The sequence below is a fragment of the Juglans microcarpa x Juglans regia genome, chromosome 1S (assembly GCF_004785595.1).
Source record: "Juglans microcarpa x Juglans regia isolate MS1-56 chromosome 1S, Jm3101_v1.0, whole genome shotgun sequence".
Taxonomy (NCBI): domain Eukaryota; kingdom Viridiplantae; phylum Streptophyta; class Magnoliopsida; order Fagales; family Juglandaceae; genus Juglans; species Juglans microcarpa x Juglans regia.
The window spans coordinates 25298702-25321117 of NC_054595.1; the positions used below are offsets into that span (position 1 = coordinate 25298702).

Sequence of the window (22416 nt, forward strand, 5' to 3'; positions counted from 1 at the left end):
CTTTATGGTGCCAATCAGTTGTGACAAATCTGAGGGAAACCAAAATGACCCATTGAGGCTGTTTCTCAATCATTTCTTCTTCCTACGTCTCCCAGTAGCTGGTTAAAGCAACGTGATTGGTTCAACCGGCCCCCAGAAACCAATTTTCTGTAATTCTTAGTAGAGGCTTGGATGATTAATTGAGATAAAATGGGTTGAGTTTGGTTGAGATGAAAATTGAAAATTGAAAAAAATATTATTAGAATATTAATTTTAATAATATTATTATTTTAAAATTTAAAAAAATTATAATAATTAGACGAGATTAATTAAAAGAGTTTTTTTTTAATTAAAAGATTTTTTTTTTTTAATTCCAACCTCTCTTTTACCGGGTCCAACCTTAAATAACTGAAGAAAGTTGGGTCTCATATGGGCCCCCACCCTAATTGCAAGAGGCTATCTATTATGCTCGTGTAGAATTCTGCGGGTGGCAATTGTAGTATGTTTTATAATGCTGTTGTACTAGGGAGGACCCATTTCTGACTGAAAAGGTCTGCGCTTAAAGTGTGGCAAGCAATGAACGGCCTCTACCTCCATTTCAGCCTATGAGCCTCGGAAGTTGCATCAAGTATGTAGGTCTGGAAAGTCAATTGAAATAAATAAAAATAAAAATTAAATAAAATATTATTTTTTTAATAATATAATTATATTAAATTTTGAAAGATTTAAATTATTTATTATATTTTATATAAAAATTTATAAAAAATTATAATAATGAGATGAGATGAATTGAAAGTATTTACCGTCCTAAACGTCTAAGAGTACATTTGGATGTTGAAGTGAGTTGAGTTGAGTTGATAAAATATTATTTTTTATTATTATTATTGTTTTGAGATTTGAAAAAGTTGAATTGTTTATTATATTTTATGTTGAGATTTAAAAAAATTATAATGATGAGTTAAAATGAGTTATGTTTCCAAACGAAGCCTTAGCTTAAATGTCTTTATATAATTTTTTTTTAATGGAATAATTTTATATTATTTAATAGTAATAAATATAAAAATAAAATGATTCTATTAAAAAAGATAATGCATCCGTATGTTTTAGAGCTCACGATTCAATATTCTGCCTCTTATTACAAAGGATATACCGATTGAACTGAAATATTATTTTTATTTTAATCATGTTTGTTATATTTAATATAAAAAAATTATTCCCATCAGCTATTATTTATTATTTTATACTTTATAAAAAATATCTTTACATTTTATAAAAAACATCTCGATATGCTATGAAAAAGTTATAAATGTGAGATACGAAAGTAAATAGTAATTAATGCATAGTATTTATTTTTAATATAATATATTAAATACCAAGTTGAAAGGATATTTGGACCGAAACATCTAGTTTTTTATTTATATAATCTAAGATCAGTTATAGAATTGTTTTCTACTTAATATATTAAATAATATAAATATTTAAAAAAATAAAACTATTTAGAATATACTACATTATTAAATGCGTCTAAAATTATGAGGCTATAAAGTTTTTATTTTTTATTTTTTACTTTCGCCTTGTCGTCTCACCCCAGAATTTGCACAAGAAAAAGAAAAGAAAGGGCAACAATTAACAATAAATAATTGCGGTTATGTAGTGACTAGTCCAAGAAAACTCCCATAAAAAGCTTCTCCCTTTTATCTTCTACTTCCACAAATCTCTCCGTAACCAGTGAATATAGGAGGAAGAATCTGAGTCAGGAAGAGCACGATCTCACTCTCTAGTTTTCGTCGTTTGAGAAATTTACAACTGTAAAAGAACGAGTTTTGGAGAAGAAACTTAAAAAACAGTGCTCAAGGACCAGCCTGAGAGTACTACTTGGGAGGGTCAGAGTTCATATTTTCTGTAGTATAATTAAGGTAATTGAGGATATTCTTTCTTTTAACTTCTGGGTATACCTTAAGAGTGGGAAATAAGTTATCAATAGTGGAGAATCAACTATGATTGCTGGTTTAGTTCCGAATTCATAATTCTTGTCTGTGAATTCGTGGGTTTTGAATAATTGTAGATTTTTTGTTAATTTTTTTTAGTTTTGGGTGTAATTGACTGGTCCCTTGGATTAGGTGATTGATTCAATTTGGATTTTAGAGTGCTTTTTGAGGACTCTAGTTTGGATACCATGAAAATTGAGCAGTATGTAATTGGGTTTCCTGGTTTTTGTTGCCTTCCTTCCCAAAAATTTTCCTAAAACATATCTAATTGATGTGCTAGGCTCACTTGCGGGGATTTTTTTTTTTTTTTTTTTTCTCGCCAAAGAGCTGCAGATATATGATTTATGAAAAGGACCGTGAAACCATTGAAAATGAGTTTTGAATTTTACTTGTCAAAAAATAAAAGAGAGAGGATTTATGAAATTCTTTTCTTAGCTTGTCCGTGAAAATCAAAAGGGTTTTATCGGAGGAATAACTCCAAAAATATGGGGAAAACTGAGTCTTGGTGCTAGAGATAACTGGGAAGCTTTAAGAAATTTTCTGATTTAAGGTTCCACATTTACTTTGAATTTGGATACGGACCATTTGACTATGTATCTTATGGCACTAAATTAATGCGATATTCGACTATTTATCAGTTGGATGGATAGGTACTGTTTTGTTCGTTGCATTTGAAGTGTGACCAACTAAAGATTATAGATATTATTAGGTTCAGTTTAGTATTGATCCCAGTTAATTTTTTCTTAAAACCTTTAACTCGTTTTCTTTTTTGAAATTGATTTATATCTTAATCAGTTGAATGGTACAGTTTTAGTCATGTGAGCGATGCATTGTCTTTCTGTTAACAGATTGGAGGATTTTAAGGTGTTGGTCAAATTGTCATGCTGCATGTTGCGACCGATAAGTGGAGTGGGGATGAATTCCACTATGGATGATATGAACCTGATTCAGCAGGCACAGAGGCATCATTTAGTGGCTAGGGAGCTAGGAGAAGAGATAGATTTAGAAATTGGCCCTGGGGATGATGATCCTTCATTTGCTAACACCCCTCTCATTGTCGGCCCCCTCAAGAACCTTCTTCAGAAGAGCATGATGAGACAAAGCAGATGGTGATGGTTTCGCAGCTTCCCAGTGATGATCAAGATATGTCAAAGATGCAACAGGTGAAAAGGAAGAAGAAGGTTGTGAAAAGATGGAGAGAGGAATGGGCTGATACCTACAAATGGGCTTATGTTGATGTGAAGGAGGGTACGGCAAGAATTTTTTGCTCTGTATGTAGAGAGTATGGTAGGAAGCATAGAAGAAATCCTTACGGGAATGAAGGTAGTCGGAATATGCAGATGAGTGCACTGGAAGAACACAACAACAGCTTGCTTCACAAAGAAGCTCTTCGTCTCCAAATGGCCTCTAAGGATAAGATTATTGTTGACAAGCCAATCTATGTGAAAGGTTAGCAATGTCATTTTCAAATTTTTCTGGGCTGCATTGAAACTAGGCATTCACAACAGGCAACTATGATTGTATTCTCGAACCAAGGCGTTCATTAGCTGAGTACTGGATCCAAGATTCGCCACCCCTAATAAAAGTGTCCTGTGATTTGGACAGAATCTTCTCCAAGACCATCTCCATCCTATTGGCAAGCACTTTGGCTATGATTCCATAAACTTATCTAACAGGACCGATAGGCCGAAAGTCCTTAATATCCATAACCCCCTTAAAATTATATCAAAATAAAATTGCATTAAGGCTTCTTTAATTTTTCCTTTGGCATGGAAATTCGGAACTACCTTCATAATATCTTCTTTCACTACCTCCCAACAAGTTTGGAAAATATCCAAAGAGAAAGCATTAGGGTCCTGTGCCTGATCCCAACACCTCATAAATCTCATTTTCCTAAAACTTTCCCTCTACAAATTCATGTCATCCTCATTGGCAGTCAAAAGAAAGGTCATCCAATCCAGGCCCCCAACCACACTGTCCAGTATACAAACTCATATAAAAAAAATGCACAATGTTATCTCTAATTGCTAGCTTTGAGTTCCAGCTTAGGAGCTCCAATACTTATAAAATAAAAGTCTTCTAAGTTCCATTGAATAAGGATACAAGGCTATAGAGCTTTAAAATATATAGATCACAATATAAAGGATGGTTGTGATTACGCTTATTATCCTTGAACTTATGCCGGTTTGACTGGAGAAGGGTCACTGTGAAGTGAAGGCCTAACGACAAGGCATCCCCCCCCCCCCCCCCAAAAAAAAATAAATAAATAAATAAAAGACGTTTGTAATTTTTTGATCCAAGGACAGCATGAGCCTTGGTTGATTGGACCAGTGTTAGTACTTTCCAAGTGTAGAAAAGTTTTGGGTGTTAACAGGAATTGAGAAGCATCGCTGCTCCAAGATGATCCTATTACAATATTTTGTCTTCTCTCACTCTCACACATGTGTCTGTGTTGGGGAGGGGGTGCATATGACATCTTTATTTCCCATATGATGGTTAGATTATTGTCTCAGAAAGATAAAATGTATAGAATGACGGTAATTGCAAGGACAGTTTATACATCCTTCTAGTTTTACATACCTACTGATTCTCCTACATGCATAGGTGCCTTTTATTTCTGTCTCCCATTGCAGTATGAAAGAAGAGCACCTTTAAATTTTTCTATAATGAATGGGATGAGAAAGTTTAGATTAATGTATTGGAGCTTTTCAATTGATTTCTTCTATAGAGACCATCAATCCCTTTTGTTCCTCTACGACAAGACTTAGACGCAAGATTTTATTTGAAGTTATCACAACAAAATCAGATGTTTGCATGCATATATTGTACTTCCCACATAATTGCATGACATAATCATGAACTTATTTTTTTCTCTCTATTTTTTGGTAACTTTTTCCCTTTGGCCCATTTTGGTGATTCTCCTGAAATGAAGCTCTTATGTCAAAAACGGCTGGATCTATTGTTGAAGCGGCGCTGAAAAGGGATCCTTATGAGGTTGAATTCATACAATCAATCCAAGAAGCGGTTCATGCTTTAGAAAGAGTGATTGCAAAGAATTCTCAGTGAGTGCTTTAAAATGAAGTATATTTACTTTTGTGCTTCATCGTCTAATGCAAAAGGTCTATGCAGTAAAGTTCTTGGCAAGGCTTATGATGTGATTTGATATGTTTCAGTTATGTCAACATTATGGAGCGGTTGTTAGAACCAGAGCGTATTTTTATTTTCCGAGTGCCATGGGTTGATGATAGAGGTGAGACTCATGTCAACCGAGGTTTTCGGGTTCAATTTAACCAAGCATTGGGTCCATGTAGGGGTGGTATTCGTTTTCATCCATCAATGACCTTAAGTATTGCCAAGTTTCTTGGTTTTGAACAGGTATTGGAGTATTTCTGGTGCTCGTGTTATTTGACTTATCCTATAATTCAATGTGCTAAATTCTTGTTAAGACTTTGTGAAAAGTTTCTCCAACCTTCTTTTAAGTTGATTTGCATATTTGAAACCTTAAAGACTCTACAATTGCTGCTACGGGTTGACTCTCTCACATTGGTGTTCCTAGTTTCAATCTTGCCAAGCAAAAATACGTACCATTATGATAGAAGTCAAAAAATGGATCATCCTATCTCAAAAGGGATGCAAATTTTATATTGGGAAGTAACTAATGTCTTGTGGCTGGTCTATAATCCTTTAGTTTTTCCTTCCACAGACTTTAAAGAATGCATTATCTCCATACAAACTTGGAGGTGCAGCAGGTGGAAGCGATTTTGATCCAAAAGGAAAAAGTGATAATGAGGTAAATGCTTCACTCCATTAATTGATGGTCTTATACTTTAAAATTTTCAACCTTTTGTGGAATTTCTGAAATACTTCTCACAAGCTGGCAGATTATGCGCTTTTGCCAAAGTTTCATGAATGAGATATATCGCTACCTGGGTCCTGACAAGGTAATTAGAATCAGGTTCCATTCTCTTTCTGCTTTATTCATCGGGTGAATGCTCAATGCTTAATGTACATGGTATGTCCTCTACATTTTAGGACCTTCCATCGGAGGAGATGGGTGTTGGTACTCGGGAAATGGGGTATCTGTTTGGACAATATAGACGTCTAGCTGGTCATTTTCAGGTACATAAGACACCCGCGTTAAGCTATTTTCTGAAATCTACCATGTCTTCTTTCTTGTTGTGTTTTTTTCACCTTAGAAAACAATTCACATAATTCAACTGAATCTCTACTACGGTTGTTCTTGATGTACATGTCACTCTTCGAGTAATTTCTTCTTTATATAAATATGTAAACACAAGCATATATACATACATGTATGTGTAACATATCTGACTGATTTATCATGATCATTAATTGTTGGGATTACTACTTATTCACCACAGAAAGAAAACTAAGCTCTTGTGTTCATGCTTTCATGTGTATGCCCTACTTATGCAGGGAAGTTTTACAGGGCCAAGGATATTTTGGTCTGGCTCTAGCCTTCGAACTGAAGCTACTGGCTATGGCCTGGTACTTTCTATTACAACTCTCTGAAGCTTTCAGTGTGTGGGTGGGTGGTGGATAATTTGATGGTGTGTGCATGTCTGGCTGACTATGCATTTCCATATGTGTTAAATTCCCTCCCACACTCAGTATCTGTCTCTCTAGTGGGTGCAATTAGTTCCCCGTTAACAAAGTTCTCATGCTTCTGCAGGTTTTCTTTGCACAGCTCATGCTTGCAGATGTGAACAAAGAACTCAAAGGATTAAGGTTTCTCGCTCAACTTTGCGGACTTTTTAAAGATAATTGCAATCCATAGTCTAGGAATTCTCTACTTCATTGACTGTTGGATACTGCATTTTTTATTTTCACTATTTAGACAGCATTATGAAGGTATAGGGATTGTTTGGGCAGTTAGATCATCTCATCTTCTCATAATTTCCTTCCCAAACATCACTCAAATACAAAACTCTTTTTAATTTCAAATCCTCAACCTTTTCATCTAATCATTGCAAATTTCTCAAACTTCCAAACAAAACACAAAAAACAATACAACTTTTTCAAATTTCAAAACAAAAATAATATTCAGATAATTTTTTAACTTTATAATATTTTTATTCAATTTTTTCTCTCTCCTTTTCCAAAACCCAATAAAACATCTTAACTTAAACCATTTCACTACTATTCACAGAATTCTCATCTCATCTCATTATCCAAACATGCCCTTAGCCTTCTGCTTGAGATACAAATCTTTCAGGTTTTTTATGTTCATACAAATTTGAATGCTTTATGCTAACATCTTTTGAAAGTTTTTGAATATGGGAAGTAATTCAAGTTTTTGTGCTAGTTCATTATTTGTAACTATTATTCTATGATTTTTTCCCCAGATGTGTTGTAAGTGGTTCTGGGAAGATAGCAATGCATGTTCTGGAGAAGCTTATTGCATATGGTGCTCTTCCCATCACAGTATCTGGTAGCGTTTCCTTTCAAATTTGATACATCTTCGATATAACTTCCATTGTGTTTTTGGAATTAGGACTGTGGTGAGCTTTTGCAATGATCTGATCAGCAGTCTTATAAAGTATGACTTTCTGACAAAATAATTAACAGATTCTAAGGGGTATTTGGTGGATGAGGATGGATTTGATTACATGAAAATAACACTGTTGAGAGATATCAAAGCTCAACAGAGAAGTTTGAGGTGTGTGTGTGTCTCAACCTCTATTCAAGTCTATTGTGTACCAAATTGTTATCTCTAATAACTTTAAGCTGCCCGTGTTTATAAATGTGGCATCGGCAGAGACTATTCAAAGACTTATGCTCGATCTAAGTACTATGATGAAGCAAAACCTTGGAATGAAAGGTGTGATGTTGCATTTCCTTGTGCTTCGCAAAATGAAATTGATCAGGCTGATGCCATCAGTCTGGTCAATTCAGGTTGTCGTGTGCTAGTAGAAGGTAGTAATATGATGCATTACAGCTTTTAGTTTATAATATTTTAATTATTTAGGGAAAAATACACATAACTCCCTCAAACTACCACCCAATTCACAACGAACCCCCAAACTACCAAAAAATGCATTGTACCCCCGATCGTTGATTAAAAAAACCCATGGAAGCTGCCTTCATGTGTTTGATTGCGCCATGGGTCACTTTTCTTTAATTTAATAGGTTATAGTGTCTTTTTGAAAATTACCCCTACAAATTTTTTAGTGGTAATTTTGACTCTTTAAAAGGAAATGTGGGTACATTTAAAGTTTTGATAGTTTTTTTTTTTTCTTTTGTTGGGGGGGGGGGGGGGGGGGGGGGGTGATCGCAAATTGGGTGATGGCTTGAGGGAGTTGTGTGTATTTTCCCCAATTCTTTAATTATGATGACATCAGTGAATCAATGTTTTGTGTGCTAGGTTCGAACATGCCTTGTACTCCTGAGGCGGTTGATGTTCTGCGAAAAGCTAATATTCTCATTGCTCCTGCAATGGCTGCTGGTGCTGGGGGGGTGCGATGACACTCCACTTTTTCCAAACCATGCATATACTGCCTTTTTAGCATGTACTAGAATAATACTATGATCAAATCTATTAGAATATTCAGAAATGTGCTTTCCTTCTCAAGAAATTTAAACTAAATAAAAGCAATTCTTTTTTCATCCATTAATATATTGAGTTCAGGATTCATATTGAAGTTTTTGGTGTACCTTACATGTATCTAAGTGCAATGCTATTTAGAACTGCTGTAGATATAGTGAAACAAGAGCAGCAGTCCAGTATTTGACCATTGTAGTGAGATAATTTTGCTTTAACAACTATTATTTCCTAAGCTTAGCAAGGGGGATGGCTAAGCTGAATGTTTAGTCGCAATTCCGTGTAAGGGTCTTGGTTATTATTCTCACCCACTCTATGTTCACTTTTATATGCTAAATTTGTAATCTACATGGTTGCAGGTTGTTGCTGGAGAACTTGAACTAAATCATGAGTGTAATTTGATGCATTGGTCACCAGAGGATTTTGAGTCAAAATTGCAGGTGAGGTGCTATGTATTTGTCATTGGCAGTATTGAACTGAAATAGTTGCAGGAGTTCACAAACCCCAAGCAGCAGTCCCATTTCTTATGGGTTGGAGCAGTTTGACCAAGCCAAAAAAGTCTATTTACTTAATTTTTTCAGAATCCAATTACTCATTCTTTACAGAAAAAATAACTCCGGAATCATTCAATCCAATTTGATGAAAAGCGGTCTGTTTTATGTTGCTTCAGCACATTTGGATTGAAATTAACGCCTATGTTTTAAGCGAAAGGGGAAGACAATGTTTTGTGGAAGTGTCATTTTATATTTCACTGCTAAAATTTGGATTAGAAGGTCACTGGAAGCATACATGTTCGTGAAGTTGTACAGATAGATTGGGACTTCTAAGCCTTGAGATCCTTTAGTGACCTATTACGTAATGCAGGTAAAGTTGTCTGTGTATTTTTTACACCAACAGATGCCCTAGTGGTTATTAAGAAAATGCAGCTGATAGGGATCAAGTACCCATTAGTAATCGGCTGCGTCAGTGGAGATTCATCTAGAAAATGTCCATATTACCACAGCATAAATTTTTAAAACACCATGAGATTTTGACGAGGATCATCATTGCAAATTCTATACTTATTTCTCCATATCTTAGTTTTCACTAGTGAATGCAATGACGATGAACCACTTTAGTCACCCTGGATGTAAAAGCATGGTCAAAATCGAAAATCAAAACAGGTAAAACTCAATTGAACTCCGAACGGGATCTTGTGTGGTAATAACTAAATGCGTTTCTTTATCCAAAAGTGGGAAAAGGTGACGAGGGGGAAGGGAGGTTTGGAGAGGAAAGGGAGAAGGAAAAAGACTTGTGCTGCTCATTTAACCTCTATGGCCAAAAACTCGGTGTGAACTTTGTTGTGGCTCCATTTTGAAGATTGTTGCCTTTTGTGTTTTAGAGCTTGAGCTGATTTGGTGATTTTCCCTTTTTGTCTTTTTCCACAATTTTCTGATCTCCTTTGTGCAATTTTCTCTGCAGGAAGCAATAAAACAGACTTACCAGAGAGCCCTTAAAGCAGCAGCTGATTTTGGTTATCAAAAGGAGTGTCCTGAGTAAGTCCTTGTTCACATCGCATTAGGTCATGAAGTTATTGTCTGTTTACGTTTGTATAATAGTTGGTTGTGCTTATGTTGTCCTTTTCAGCATGTTGCAAGTATCTTCTTTGTGAAAATTCCATTCTAATTGAGTTAGCTTGGTATTTGGCCTAGAAAAATGATATTTACAGTCGTTGAGTGTGCAAGTGTCACGCAATCCTTTTGAAAAAAGTAAGTAAATACGGGACCTACATGAAAAAAACTAATTTTTTAATAGTGGACCTCACTCTTTTTCAAAACGATTGCGCGGCTCTTGCGTACTCCACGACCGTATGTAGTATTGCTCTTTGGCCTAATAAAGAATCTCGCTCATAGCCCATCACTTGTGAGTTCTGCTAATATTGATGATGATATTAAGACCTTGAACAAAGTTATTTCCTCTGCCCTCCTGGGGACAAAAATATAATTTAACTACTAGGGAAGTGGTCTCCATTTATGACTGGTTTATCAGTTAGACAGCCTTGCAGTGAATATTAAAGGGTTTTGATAGGGTTGTGTTGGAGAACCACATCTATGGTTCCCTGTGAATCTGTGATTCTTAAAATCATGTCCAGGTTGTAATACCTTATTAAATTGTTTTGAGCTTCTAACGTACTGTTTTTAGGACCAAATGAATCTATGTAGCGCTTAGCATTTCTTCGGTTTTCCATCTCGGATGGTCTTCCATATTTGAAGGCAGAAAAAAAAATTGGCTGATGAGTTATATTAACGTATTGTGTCATTGTCCAGTTATTTAGTCTGCACTTGAATGTTGAGCTGAGCTGAACTGAGCTGAATTCTTTATGAATAGTAATGAGTTGAGTAGGTGAAGTGAGTTATGTGGAGCCCTTCTAAAATGAGTTTAGATATGTTTGGATGTTAAGATGAATTTAATATTATTTATGAAAAATTAAAAAAAATTGTAGGTCCTACATATAAAGATGTGTTGAGTTGAAAAATGTTGTGGGTCCCATGTGTAAGGAGGTTTTGAGTTGAGATGAGTTTAGTAATTTGAAAGTTGGGTGTTTGGATGTTAGACTTAGCTTAAAATTAGACTGAACTGAGTTGATCTCAGCTGAGTCTTGCAACCAAACGGGGCCTTAATTGTTGAAGTCAGTTTTTCTTATTATCTTCTTGCTGGTCTAACAGAGCTTTGGTACATGGAGCAGTCATCTCTGCCTTTTTGACTATTGCTCAAGCCATGACTGATCAAGGATGTGTATAGAACCGAAGAATACTCTTACCATAATTCTCGTGCTTCCCAGATTTGATTTCAGTCATCTGCCCCTATTCATGTCAAGGAGATGTGCATCTCATTATTGGTGGCAAGCTGAAGATCAGATTGATGATAGATGCCATGCGGATTTCAAGATCCAATCTTTGGAGTTGATGACAGGAAATCATTAAAAGCATGACATATTTCTTTGTAACATATTTGTAATGTAATGGGTAAGGACTTGGAAAAGGGTAATTTGTGCAGAACAATTGAGACACTTGATGCAAGAAAAATGTGTGGTAGATCTAGTGGGTAGAATTTAAATTAAGGGGCTGGCAATTGTTCTTGGCCCACATGAGATGCCTCGATGACTATTACCATATTGTGAACAAATATTGGATTAATTAGATAGGAAATAAAATCAAAATTATATATTGCTGTTTTCACCTCCTTACTTTCTTGGAGTATTGCTCAGAAGTAGTGCTGTTTGGTGTCTTCTTTTTTTTTTTTTTGAAATAAACCATTCCTCATTCATTCATATAAACGGTTTGATCAATACAATGATTATCAAACTGTAAACTACTTAAAACAAATATTGGAGCTTCTTCTATCCACACTTTCTCCTCTTCAGAATGTAAAGCAGCTTTTGCTAGCTTGTGAGCTACTGCATTCGTATCTCTATGTGAGTATTGGACTTTCCATCCTTGCCATTTTTTGATCACCATCTTCATTTCTTCAATAATATTGCCAATGTAAGACAAGTCTTCATCTGGATCATTTACAGCTTTTATTAGCACCTGTGCATCCCCCTCAAAGGTTACTTTGTCAAAATTAAGATCCCTACACAATTCCATTGCTTTTCTCAGGGCATAACACTCTGCTAAAGCTAGTTCTACCACATTTTGTTTCTGAGCATGACAAGTTGCCATGACCTCTCCCATCTTTCTTGCTCTAGCATCCAAAGCTGCATCCCAATTAGCCTTTACCAAGTTCTGTTCTGGTGGAATCCATTTTTTCTCCCCTCCCACTGCACTTATACTACCCCCTTGTCCCTCTAACAGAGCCTAAACTTGTTGAAACTCATTCAAAGCATCTTTTGCTGATCTGATTACACAACTTGGGCTAGTGAACTTCTTTTCAAAGATGAAAACATTTCTTCTGATCCATAGACTCCTCATTATGGCAGCTATCATTTCCATTTCAGTATCATTGAGCTTTTGTGACAACCTCTCCCATAAACTCAATAAATCTACCTCTTCATGTATCTTCCATTTCTGCACTGTCTTTAAGAATCCAGCCCATACATCATTAGCAGCAGGGCAATGCCAGAGAACATGCATTACAGATTCATCCTCTTGGAGACATATTGGGCACTTTGAATCTTCACTAATTTTCCTAGCAAATAAACACTTTTTTGTAGCCAACAAATCGTTACCTGCCCTCCACATGAACATCTTAATTTTTCCAGCTGTATTCATCTTCCAAATTTGTTTCCATCGGCCATCTGAATCAGCCCCTCCAGAATACTCCCCTTGTGCCATTTTTGATCTGTCTTGTTCCAAATAATATGCACTTTTTACACTGAACAAGCCTTTACCAGTAGGTCCCCAAATTAACTTGTCTTCCACCTCATTTCTGCTCAAGGGTATGCAACAGATCTGATCAGCTTCTTCTTTCATAAAAATAGATCTGACCAAGGTCTCATTCCATTCCTTCTTTCCTTCTACCATGAGTTCACAAACTTTTGCATCTCCATTCAAAATAGTAAGTGGAGACTGTACACAGAAGGAAGATGGAGTTGACAACCATCTATTGCCCCAAATCTGAATCCTCTTGCCATTACCCACCCTCCATCTTAAACCCTCTTTTAATAAACCCAAAGAACTCCACACACTCCTCCATATTAGTGAAGGTGAGTAACCCAATTTTGCCTCCAACAGATTGGAATTTCTAAAGTATTTCTCCTTATAAATCTTGGCAGTTAGAGAAAGAGGGTTGTGCAGTAATCTCCAGCCTTGTTTTGCCAACAAAACTGAATTAAAAATCTCTAAATCTCTGAAGCCCAGCCCTTCATTTCCTTTTGAGTGCCCCATTTTCTTCCAACTTCTCCAATGTATGCAACTTTCTCTTTGCTGGTTGCCCCACCAAAACTTAGCTAGCAAACCATTCAGTTCTGAGCAGAGCTTCTTTGGCAACCTAAAAACACTCATGGTATAGGAAGGGACAGCTTGCAACACAGCCTTTATCAAGATTTCTTTCCCTGCACTCGAGAGGAAATAGTTCTTCTAACTGTTAATTTTCTGCCAAATTCTTTCTTTAAAGCACCTGAAGGTGTTATACTTTGAGTTGCCCACCAGAGTAGGAAGTCCCAAGTATTTTTCATAACTCCCTTTCACCATATCCCCCCCTTCCCTCAGAATCTTACTTTTAGTCTCTGAGTTAGTATTAGAATTGAAGAAAATTGTTGTCTTGTCCTTATTAAGAAACTGACCCGAGGCTCTCATATGTGCTAAGGATCCCTTTCATTTTTCTCCATTCTTCCACATTGGCCCTGCCAAAAAGCAGATGATTGATCCTCAGGCCCCCCCTCACAACTGAAACTCCTATAGTATCACCATGCTGATCATATTTATTAAGTAAGGCACTAAGCCCTTCTGCACACATTATAAACAGGTAAGGGGATAAAGGATCCTCTTGCCTTATCCCCTTGATGGATAGATTATATCTCCTGGTTCTCTATTGACCAAGACTGAATAAGTAACAGAAGAGACACACTTCATGACTAGTTGTGTCCACTCACTGTAAAAACCCAATTTTTTGATTATAGCTTCCAAAAAGACCCACTCAATTCTGTCATAGGCCTTTGACATATCAAGTTTAATGGCCATACTACCCTTCTTGCCTTTCTTCCTCACCTTCATAGTATGTAGAACTTCATACGTGACCATTATATTATCAGTAATAATCCTTCCAGGAATGAAAGCACTCTGGTTGGGTGAGATTATACTTGATAAAACTCCTTTCAGCCTGTTTACAAGAACTTTTGAAACAATTTTATAGATGACATTACCAAGACTGATTGGTCTGTACTCAGTTACAAGTAAGAGGCTTTTTGTTTTGGGGATTAGAGCTATATAAGTAAAATTAACAGAAGAGATCAAAGAATTACCATTAAGAAAACTTAACACTGCATTGCATGCCTCCTCCCCTATTGTGTCCCATTGGTTTTGGTAGAAACAAGCACCAAAACCATCAGGGCCAGGTGATTTCAAGGGACCCATTTGTTTGATAGCAGCCTCTATTTCCAATATGCAAAAAGGCCTAACCAGTCTGCCATTCATCTCACTTGTGACTTGAGCCTCCACCTGCTGCACACATTCTGCAATGTCTTCTGGGCTTGGCCTTGTTGAGGTGAACAGATTATTAAAAAAGTTATTAAAAGCCCCCTCAATGTCTTCTTGATTGTTGAACATCTGTTTTTGCTCATCCATGACTTTTTTAATAACATTTTTCCTTCTTCTTTGTGATGCACAAGCATGAAAGAATTTGGTATTTCTGTCTCCCATTGCATACCAGCTTATTTTGGCCATTTGTTTCCATTTTAGATCTTCATTCTCAAGCAGTACCCCTAACTCCCTCTGAACCCTTTTGATATCTTCAACATTATAACTACTCTCTGCATCTTGAAGTTGTTTTAGTAAATCAGATTTCTCCTTTATTTCTTTTGTTCTGTCTGAATTGGTCTGCCTACTCCACCTTTGAAGGGTTGTCTTGCATGACTCTAATTTTGCCTAAATCTTCTGAGTCTGAACATCCCTCTGCATTGTATGCCAAGCCCCTTTGATAACTTCATCACAACCCTCCTCCATGGCCCAGCTGGCCTCATATCTAAACACTATTCTCTTCCTCCAAACCTTTTCACCTCTCTTCTTCATAGTCAAAAAAATTGGCCTATGATCTGAGCTTCTACCTGTCAGCACTTCCACCCAGTGATCATTGAACATATGTGACCATTTAGAGTTGGCCACTGCCCCATCTAGCCTTTCTTTTGTAAATGTCTCATCTTCGTGCTTGTTGCTCCATGTAAACTTATTCCCTCTCCATCCAAGATCAAATAGGTTCCCCTCTTTTAATGCAGCTCTAAACCCCTCCATTTGTCTCTCTGATCTTGGCCTTCCTTCCATCTTCTCATCATTTGAAACAATTTCATTAAAATCCCCTAATACGCACCACCCTTGATTAGACCTTGACTTTAAAGATTTTAACAATTTCCAAGCTTCATCTCTTCTGTTGGTATCAGGCTGGCCATAAAAGCCAGTCATCAACCACATTTCCCCTACACCTTCTTCTGAAATCCAGGCATTAATATGCCTTTGCGAAAAGTTTTGTATCTCTACTTCAACTTTCTTATTCCACCATAGAGTTAACCCTCTCTTTTTTCCTAAAGGTTCCATAACAAAACATCCCTCACAGCTAAGTCTCTTCTTCAATCTCGCACACTGCTCACTTTTCAGCTTAGTCTCCATAATGAATATTACATATGGGTCATTTTCCTTTGCCATAAGGCAAAGGTCTTGAACTGTTCGAGGGTTCCCAAGCCCTCAGCAGTTCCAACTGAGGATAAATGTGGGGTTGTTGAGCAGCCACCACCATGCTTTTTAAGGTATTGTTATCCTCTACATCACCACTCTTATTAGGCTTTTTACCCTTCAGCCTCTTTGTTTCTCCTCCCTCCTCACCTTCATACCTTCTTTTTTTAGCTAAGTATTCACCAATGTTTATTACATTTTTCCCTTTTTCCATTGCCCTTCTCTTCCATTCCCCCTTCTTGATAATTAGTTCATGTATTGTTTCATTCAGATCTTCCTTCTGCTCCTTTACCACATTTATAAACTCCACTTCATTCCCTATCCCTTCCCTCACTGATTCCTCTCCACAGATAATTACTTATTCTGCATGCTTGTTGCTAATCACTACCCCATTTAACCTACCCTCCTTCTCTTTTTCCCTTACACTTTTTCCCTCAGTCTCAACCTCGATAAATCCCTCTTCCATCACAGTAGTTTCTCCCCCATTTGACCCATTGTTTTTTTTTTATCTGTATTTCTTGCATCATCCTCCTCCACCTGAGTATGCCAAACCTTCCCTCCATTATTCTTCTTTAGATTGATAGATTCCCCTTCTCTTTTTATTTTTTCTTCTCTTTTCATATTTACTCTTAACCATACCCCATATTGTTCAGCCCCCTCACTTTTGTTTATACAGCCTCCATTCCCATGAATTAAACAACCACAAGAGAAACAAAATCTAGGTAACTTTTCATACCTTATGGGAATCCAGAGCTTCTCTCCTCTCACATTGATGGTTCTGCCTCTAGCAAGTGGTTTTTGAAGATCTATTACAATCAAGACCCTTAGATATCTTCCCCATCCACTGCCATCCTCTTTCACATCCACCTCCTCCACCACCCCAATGGTATTACCCAGCTGCCTCCCTCTATCATCATTCATACAAGACAGTGGTAGATTATGGAACTGAATCTAGAAACGCTCCTGCATGAACCTCAACTTCTGTGGTGGTGTATCCTCATCAAATAGTTTCAATGCAAACAAATGGTAGTCGAATGACCATGGTCTTCCACTCCAAACACGATATTTGTCTGTTGGATTTGCAAATGTGATAATAAAAACATTTGTGTCTACTTCTAGAAACTTCGCAGGTTTGCTTATTTTCCATACTCTCTTCATCGTGTTCTCCACCACCTCTTTGCTAATATTTCTGTCCATACACACTTTTCCCATTAAGCTACACTCTCATTTGTCGGATATCTCCTCTCCAACAGGTTCATCAAAGACTATGGCAGCTTCTTCATCTTCCAGCAGATGCAGTTTATTCCATTACTCCTCTAAATCCTCCATTCTTTCGGCCTGTTCTTTCAAGAGTTTTCTGTATTTTCTGACCTTCTCCTGGCTGCAGTCACCCTCATCACCTTCCTCCACCGTAATCCTACGTACTCCACTCACTCTCTGTCACTTTTTCACTCACGCACCACCACCTAAATTCTGTTAGAATCTAGTGGACCCCACTACTTCACCTCAGGCTCCCATTCTGTGGGAGAGAGAGAAGAATATGTTTGGTGTCTTCTAGTTGTTGGTGGTATCTGCTTTATTTTCATCATTGCGAGCTCTTGTCAGACGAGCCATGCAATATGGCCAACTTAAAATACATGCCCACGAAAAAATAAAAAATCTGTCATGTAAATATGCATAATTTTCATGAAGTCTAAAAGGAAAAAATGCATGTGCTCTATGTAACAATTTGATTAGGTAAATGATTTATACAATAATATGGTATACAAGTTCGTACTCTATTTAAAAAAAAGTAGGTAAATTTAAAACTCACGTGAAAATGTTTGCTTTTTAATAGTGGGTCTTATTATTTTTCAAAATAAGTGAAACAAAACATGTACAACCTGAAACTGTAGTATTATTTATTTTAAAGTGATTATGTGGCGTTTACGTACTGCACGATTATATGTAGAATTATTCTTTTTTTAGCCCTTAGGTAATCTTTGCGAGGACACGGATAATGCATGATCTTATATTTTGGAAGATCGAACTCTTGTCCAAGACACATTCCATCAGGGAAATCTTGACACGCCAGTCGGGGTTAGAATTTATTTAATTCTCAATCCTATTGATATAACATTAACATACACATCAAGCTCTTTGGTTTATTAATTAAACTAAATAATAACTGAATTTTAGGAAAATTAATAATAAGATGGCAACCATACTTTGTGTTTTGAATTATAAATTAAAATGGATATTGTTGTTTTTCATTTTGTATCTTGTCATTCCATTTACATCCACTTGTATGACACGCTTTAAGTAGAATTAGTTAAATAAACTTTTTTTTTCTTAAATACGACAATCGATGTGACTAAAATGGTGGAGTGGTGTTTTCATGTATAAGAAAAATGACGAGTCGATTGATCATTTATTCTTACATTGTGATGTGGCTAGAGAGTTATGGGTTGAGATTCTTAGTAGAGCTGAGTTGAGTGGGCTATGCCAATTAGAGTGGTGGATTTACTAGCATGCTGGAATAGGCAACACAGAAGCTCTTAGTTGGTAGCTGCGTGGAAGATGATTTTTTTATGTATTATGTGGTGTTTATGGATAGAAAAGAACAAGCGGTGCCATAACGACAAAGAACGACCTATTAAGGATATCTGGAAATTATTTGTCTACTTTGCTGCAGTGGTTCTCAGCTGTTGTCCTCAAGGGAGGAAATGCTCATGAGTTTTTGTTTTCTTTTCAAGTTCTTATAATATAATTAGGTGTTTCTTTTGTATACTTCATGTGTACATGAGTTTTGTCTAGTTTCATTAAATAAAGCATTTATTACTTATAAAAAAAAATGATATGACTAAAGATAATAAAATTTATGAATAATAACAATATTTCTCATAAATTAATTGTAAATTTTAGTAATTTATAGGTCATATTAAGAGATCGTTATAACATGGGGATGAAATACAATTTTCCTTGAGGGTATTTTCTTGTTGAGTTTCAAGTAATAACAAGTGAAAAAAAAAAGGGGGAGGGGCTTGATAGAAATTAGCCAAAAGAATTAAAAAGAGAAATCTAACTAGAGCCGTCCATTGCAAATCTTGTTTTTACATACCAACACCACGTATCCTTGTAACCGTACAAAACGGACGATAGGGGCCCTTAGGATGCGTGCGAGACAAGTGTAGATAATTAATATATACCTGTCCGTCCCATACCAAAACACTTACACACACACATTAATAAATGTTTGGTTGACACGGACACTCACGAATTAACATAATTTATTATAATATATCATATTATAAAATCATTTTCTTTGATAAAAGTAGATCTAATATTTAGCATTTAATGCTAATTATATATATTTAGCATTTAATCACATCAATTTAAGAGCTTTATTTTTATAAAAATTATTTGTGAACTATATAAAAGATTACATCGCAGATTTTATACGTAGGTTTTTAGTAAAGTATATATAACATTTTTTTAAACACGTAGATATAACATTTAACCACATCATGAGTTTTACTTTTGTAAAATATCTTTGAAAATCTAATACTAGATATACATGTGAATAGTTTTATTTTAAATCTTTTTATACCACACATCATTTACGTAATATAATTTGATATGAATATTACAAATTAAACTATTTTATGTAAATTGTGTATAGTATTAAGAGTTTTCAAATAACACCACTCTATTATCGTGACGAATAATATAAAATAATAGAATGATATGTATCAGTCATTTTTCACTTCTACACTCCATATTTATAATTTTTTTATAAGGCGTGAGAATGTTTTTCACAAAATATAGAGATGTTTTTTATAAATTATAGAATGATAAATAGTGATTGATGAAAATAATTTTTCTAATAAATATGAGAATACTGTCAATGGAGGCACGCATCGGTGATGTTGCACTCCCATAGACCTCAATTTTCCATGACTTGGAGTCTCGGAGTGTTCAAATGATGTCCTTTGGGTCGGTGATGAGATTTTTCAATACGATTTTGATTAGCCATCATAGCATGTAACAAGTCACCCCCTAAAATTGAATTGACAAGACCAAACTTCCAAACTTCTCTTACATTTAGTAGAGCGGCTTTCGCTTATTCTATAAAGATCATACTTATTTGCCTGAATTTCGAAATCTTATTTTTTATACACTTAGTATACTGTTGAGATTACACATCAACTATTTATAGAATAATACTACTATACCTCTTTAATTTGTTTCTTCATTTTGACCGTTCATATATTTAATTTGTTTTGTAATTTTTGTTCTTAATAGTTAAAGAAGTAACTATTAGTATATTTATACTTTTTTATTTTTTAAAAAAGTTTAAATAGGTTTAAAAAGTATTTTAATTAAAAAAAATGTGCAATTTACGTTAGGAGGTACACAGAGTGGACACGCGTAGCGGTAGAATTGCAACACTCTTTTTTATAAGAAAAATGATAAACACACAATATATTTTACAACATTTTATACAACAGTATTTTAAAAGGACGGGTAGTTTTGTAAAATATCTTATAAAACTAACATCATTTTATAAAAATATCTTTATTTTATAATATATTGTAAAAAATATTGTAAAAAGTATTATGTATTTATCGCTACTTTTTTATAATGGGGCTGTACCAATACACCAACTTGTGTACGACAATACTCAGTAATAAATGGGAGATTATACTCCTAACTACCTTTGCTATCGGACTTTATAATTTTATACTCACTCCCCAAATTGTTAATAAATTATTAATCTTGACGATAATTTATAAACTATAAAAAAAGTACCAAGTATCCTATTTTATATTTTCAAAAGTCCAAATTCCTAACAATTTTGCTTAAAAGACAATCTAATAATTATTTAATTTTTTCCACAAAAAAAACCCATAAGAGGAAAAAATGTATATTTCATCGTTTTTTTTAAATAAGGATATTTGTGATGATCTTTTAAATGTGGGGAAAGCTTCTCACTTAGTTTGGATAGTGAGTATTATTTTATTATTAATCTTCACATTCTTTTTATTATTATTTATTACTATTTAATATTTTATTATTAATTTTTTAATACTATTCACAGATTACTTGAAAATAATACCTCACTATCTAAACGCAATCCAACCAAGTTTAGGTACTGAGACGATCTCAAATGATCTGTAAATAGTAGTAAAAAAATAGTAAAAAAGTAATAATAAAATATTGCATAGTAATAAAAAGTAATAAAAAATATGTGAATAATAATAATAAAATATTAAAAAAGAGTAACCCAAATACAACTTAAGAATCTTTTGAGAGTTAGGCTGTGTTTAGATATTGAAGTGAGTTGAATTGAGTTGAGTTTAGATGATAAAATATTGTTAGAATATTATTTTTTAATATTATTATTATTTTGAGATTTAAAAAAGTTGAATTATTTATTATATTTTGTGTTAGAATTTGAAAAAATTATAATGATGAGTTGAGATGAGTTGATAATCCAAACGAAACCTTAGAGAGAGGATTGTAAATTTGATGGTAATTGGAAGAATTGTGTATATTTCCTTAATAAACGAGAAGAAGAAATTGCGAATTTAATTATTATAAGTGGCACACGTGTTGTAAAAGGTAATAATATTGGAAATAAAAAGATAAAAGGACATGTTAGGTAATAAACAATGTGGTGCGTGTATGTTATAAAGAGATTATAGGCGTGAAAAATACGAGTAATACTAAATACGAATACTAGACAGGATATGTAAGTTTAGGCTGTTTAGCATTTTTTTTTAAAAAGTGAGGTATATTATTAAAAAATAATAAATTTTATATTATTTTTTTTTTAAAAATATGCAGTAATTGCAAAGATTGTAAATATCATTTATTGAAAATATACTTAGCACTATTTGACAACCACTAATATTCTTATTTTCAAGATTCTGAAATTTATTCAATAAAACTTCAAAGAATTTTGACTTTCATTCTAGAAATATAAAAAATTTGGAAAAAAAAAAAATGCTGTTCATGATTTTCACATGGATGCTTCCTAAAAAGTACTCTTCTAGATGCAGTATGGTAAACAACAAATTAAAAGAACAATTATATTTATAAATTGGTGTGGATAATATATTTAATAAAGTATTTCTATAGTATAATTTAATTTTATAGAAAAATTTTAATTTTTAAATCTTATAACTCAAACCTTACAATTTAAGTGGATGATGTGCTGTACCGACAAATTTGAGAGCATAACAAATCAAATTAAAATAAAATGAGAACTGTAAACTTTTGTAAATTCTTCTCCATTTTTCTAACTTTGATTTTTTTTGCAAACCCTACACATAAAACTGTATATAACTCCTACCCTTTTTCTTTTTCGATGTTTGAGAAATGAAATGATACGAAAATTTTGTAAATAGTAGTAATATAGTTTGTGAATAATAATTAAATAATTTGAGTTAAATATTTATTAGATTTTGAAAAAAGAGAGAAAAAAATTGAATAAAAATATTGAGTAATGTTAGATATAGTCATGAACTGTGAAAACATCGTG

General features: G+C 34.5%; 1 protein-coding gene across 1 annotated transcript; it reads left to right on the forward strand.

Annotated features, from left to right (window-relative positions):
• The first annotated feature begins 1624 nt into the window (after nt 1-1624).
• LOC121246243 (NADP-specific glutamate dehydrogenase-like) lies at nt 1625-11747 on the forward strand. The gene is given in 17 exon segments (XM_041144337.1): nt 1625-1895; nt 2816-3021; nt 3024-3416; nt 4900-5029; nt 5141-5342; nt 5671-5757; nt 5849-5908; nt 6000-6086; nt 6405-6476; nt 6661-6716; nt 7334-7419; nt 7557-7647; nt 7747-7904; nt 8353-8444; nt 8889-8969; nt 9991-10064; nt 11235-11747. Coding segments are annotated over 16 exon segments (1911 nt in total). The 5' UTR covers nt 1625-1895; nt 2816-2855; the 3' UTR covers nt 11311-11747.
• Nucleotides 11748-22416: the final 10669 nt, after the last annotated feature.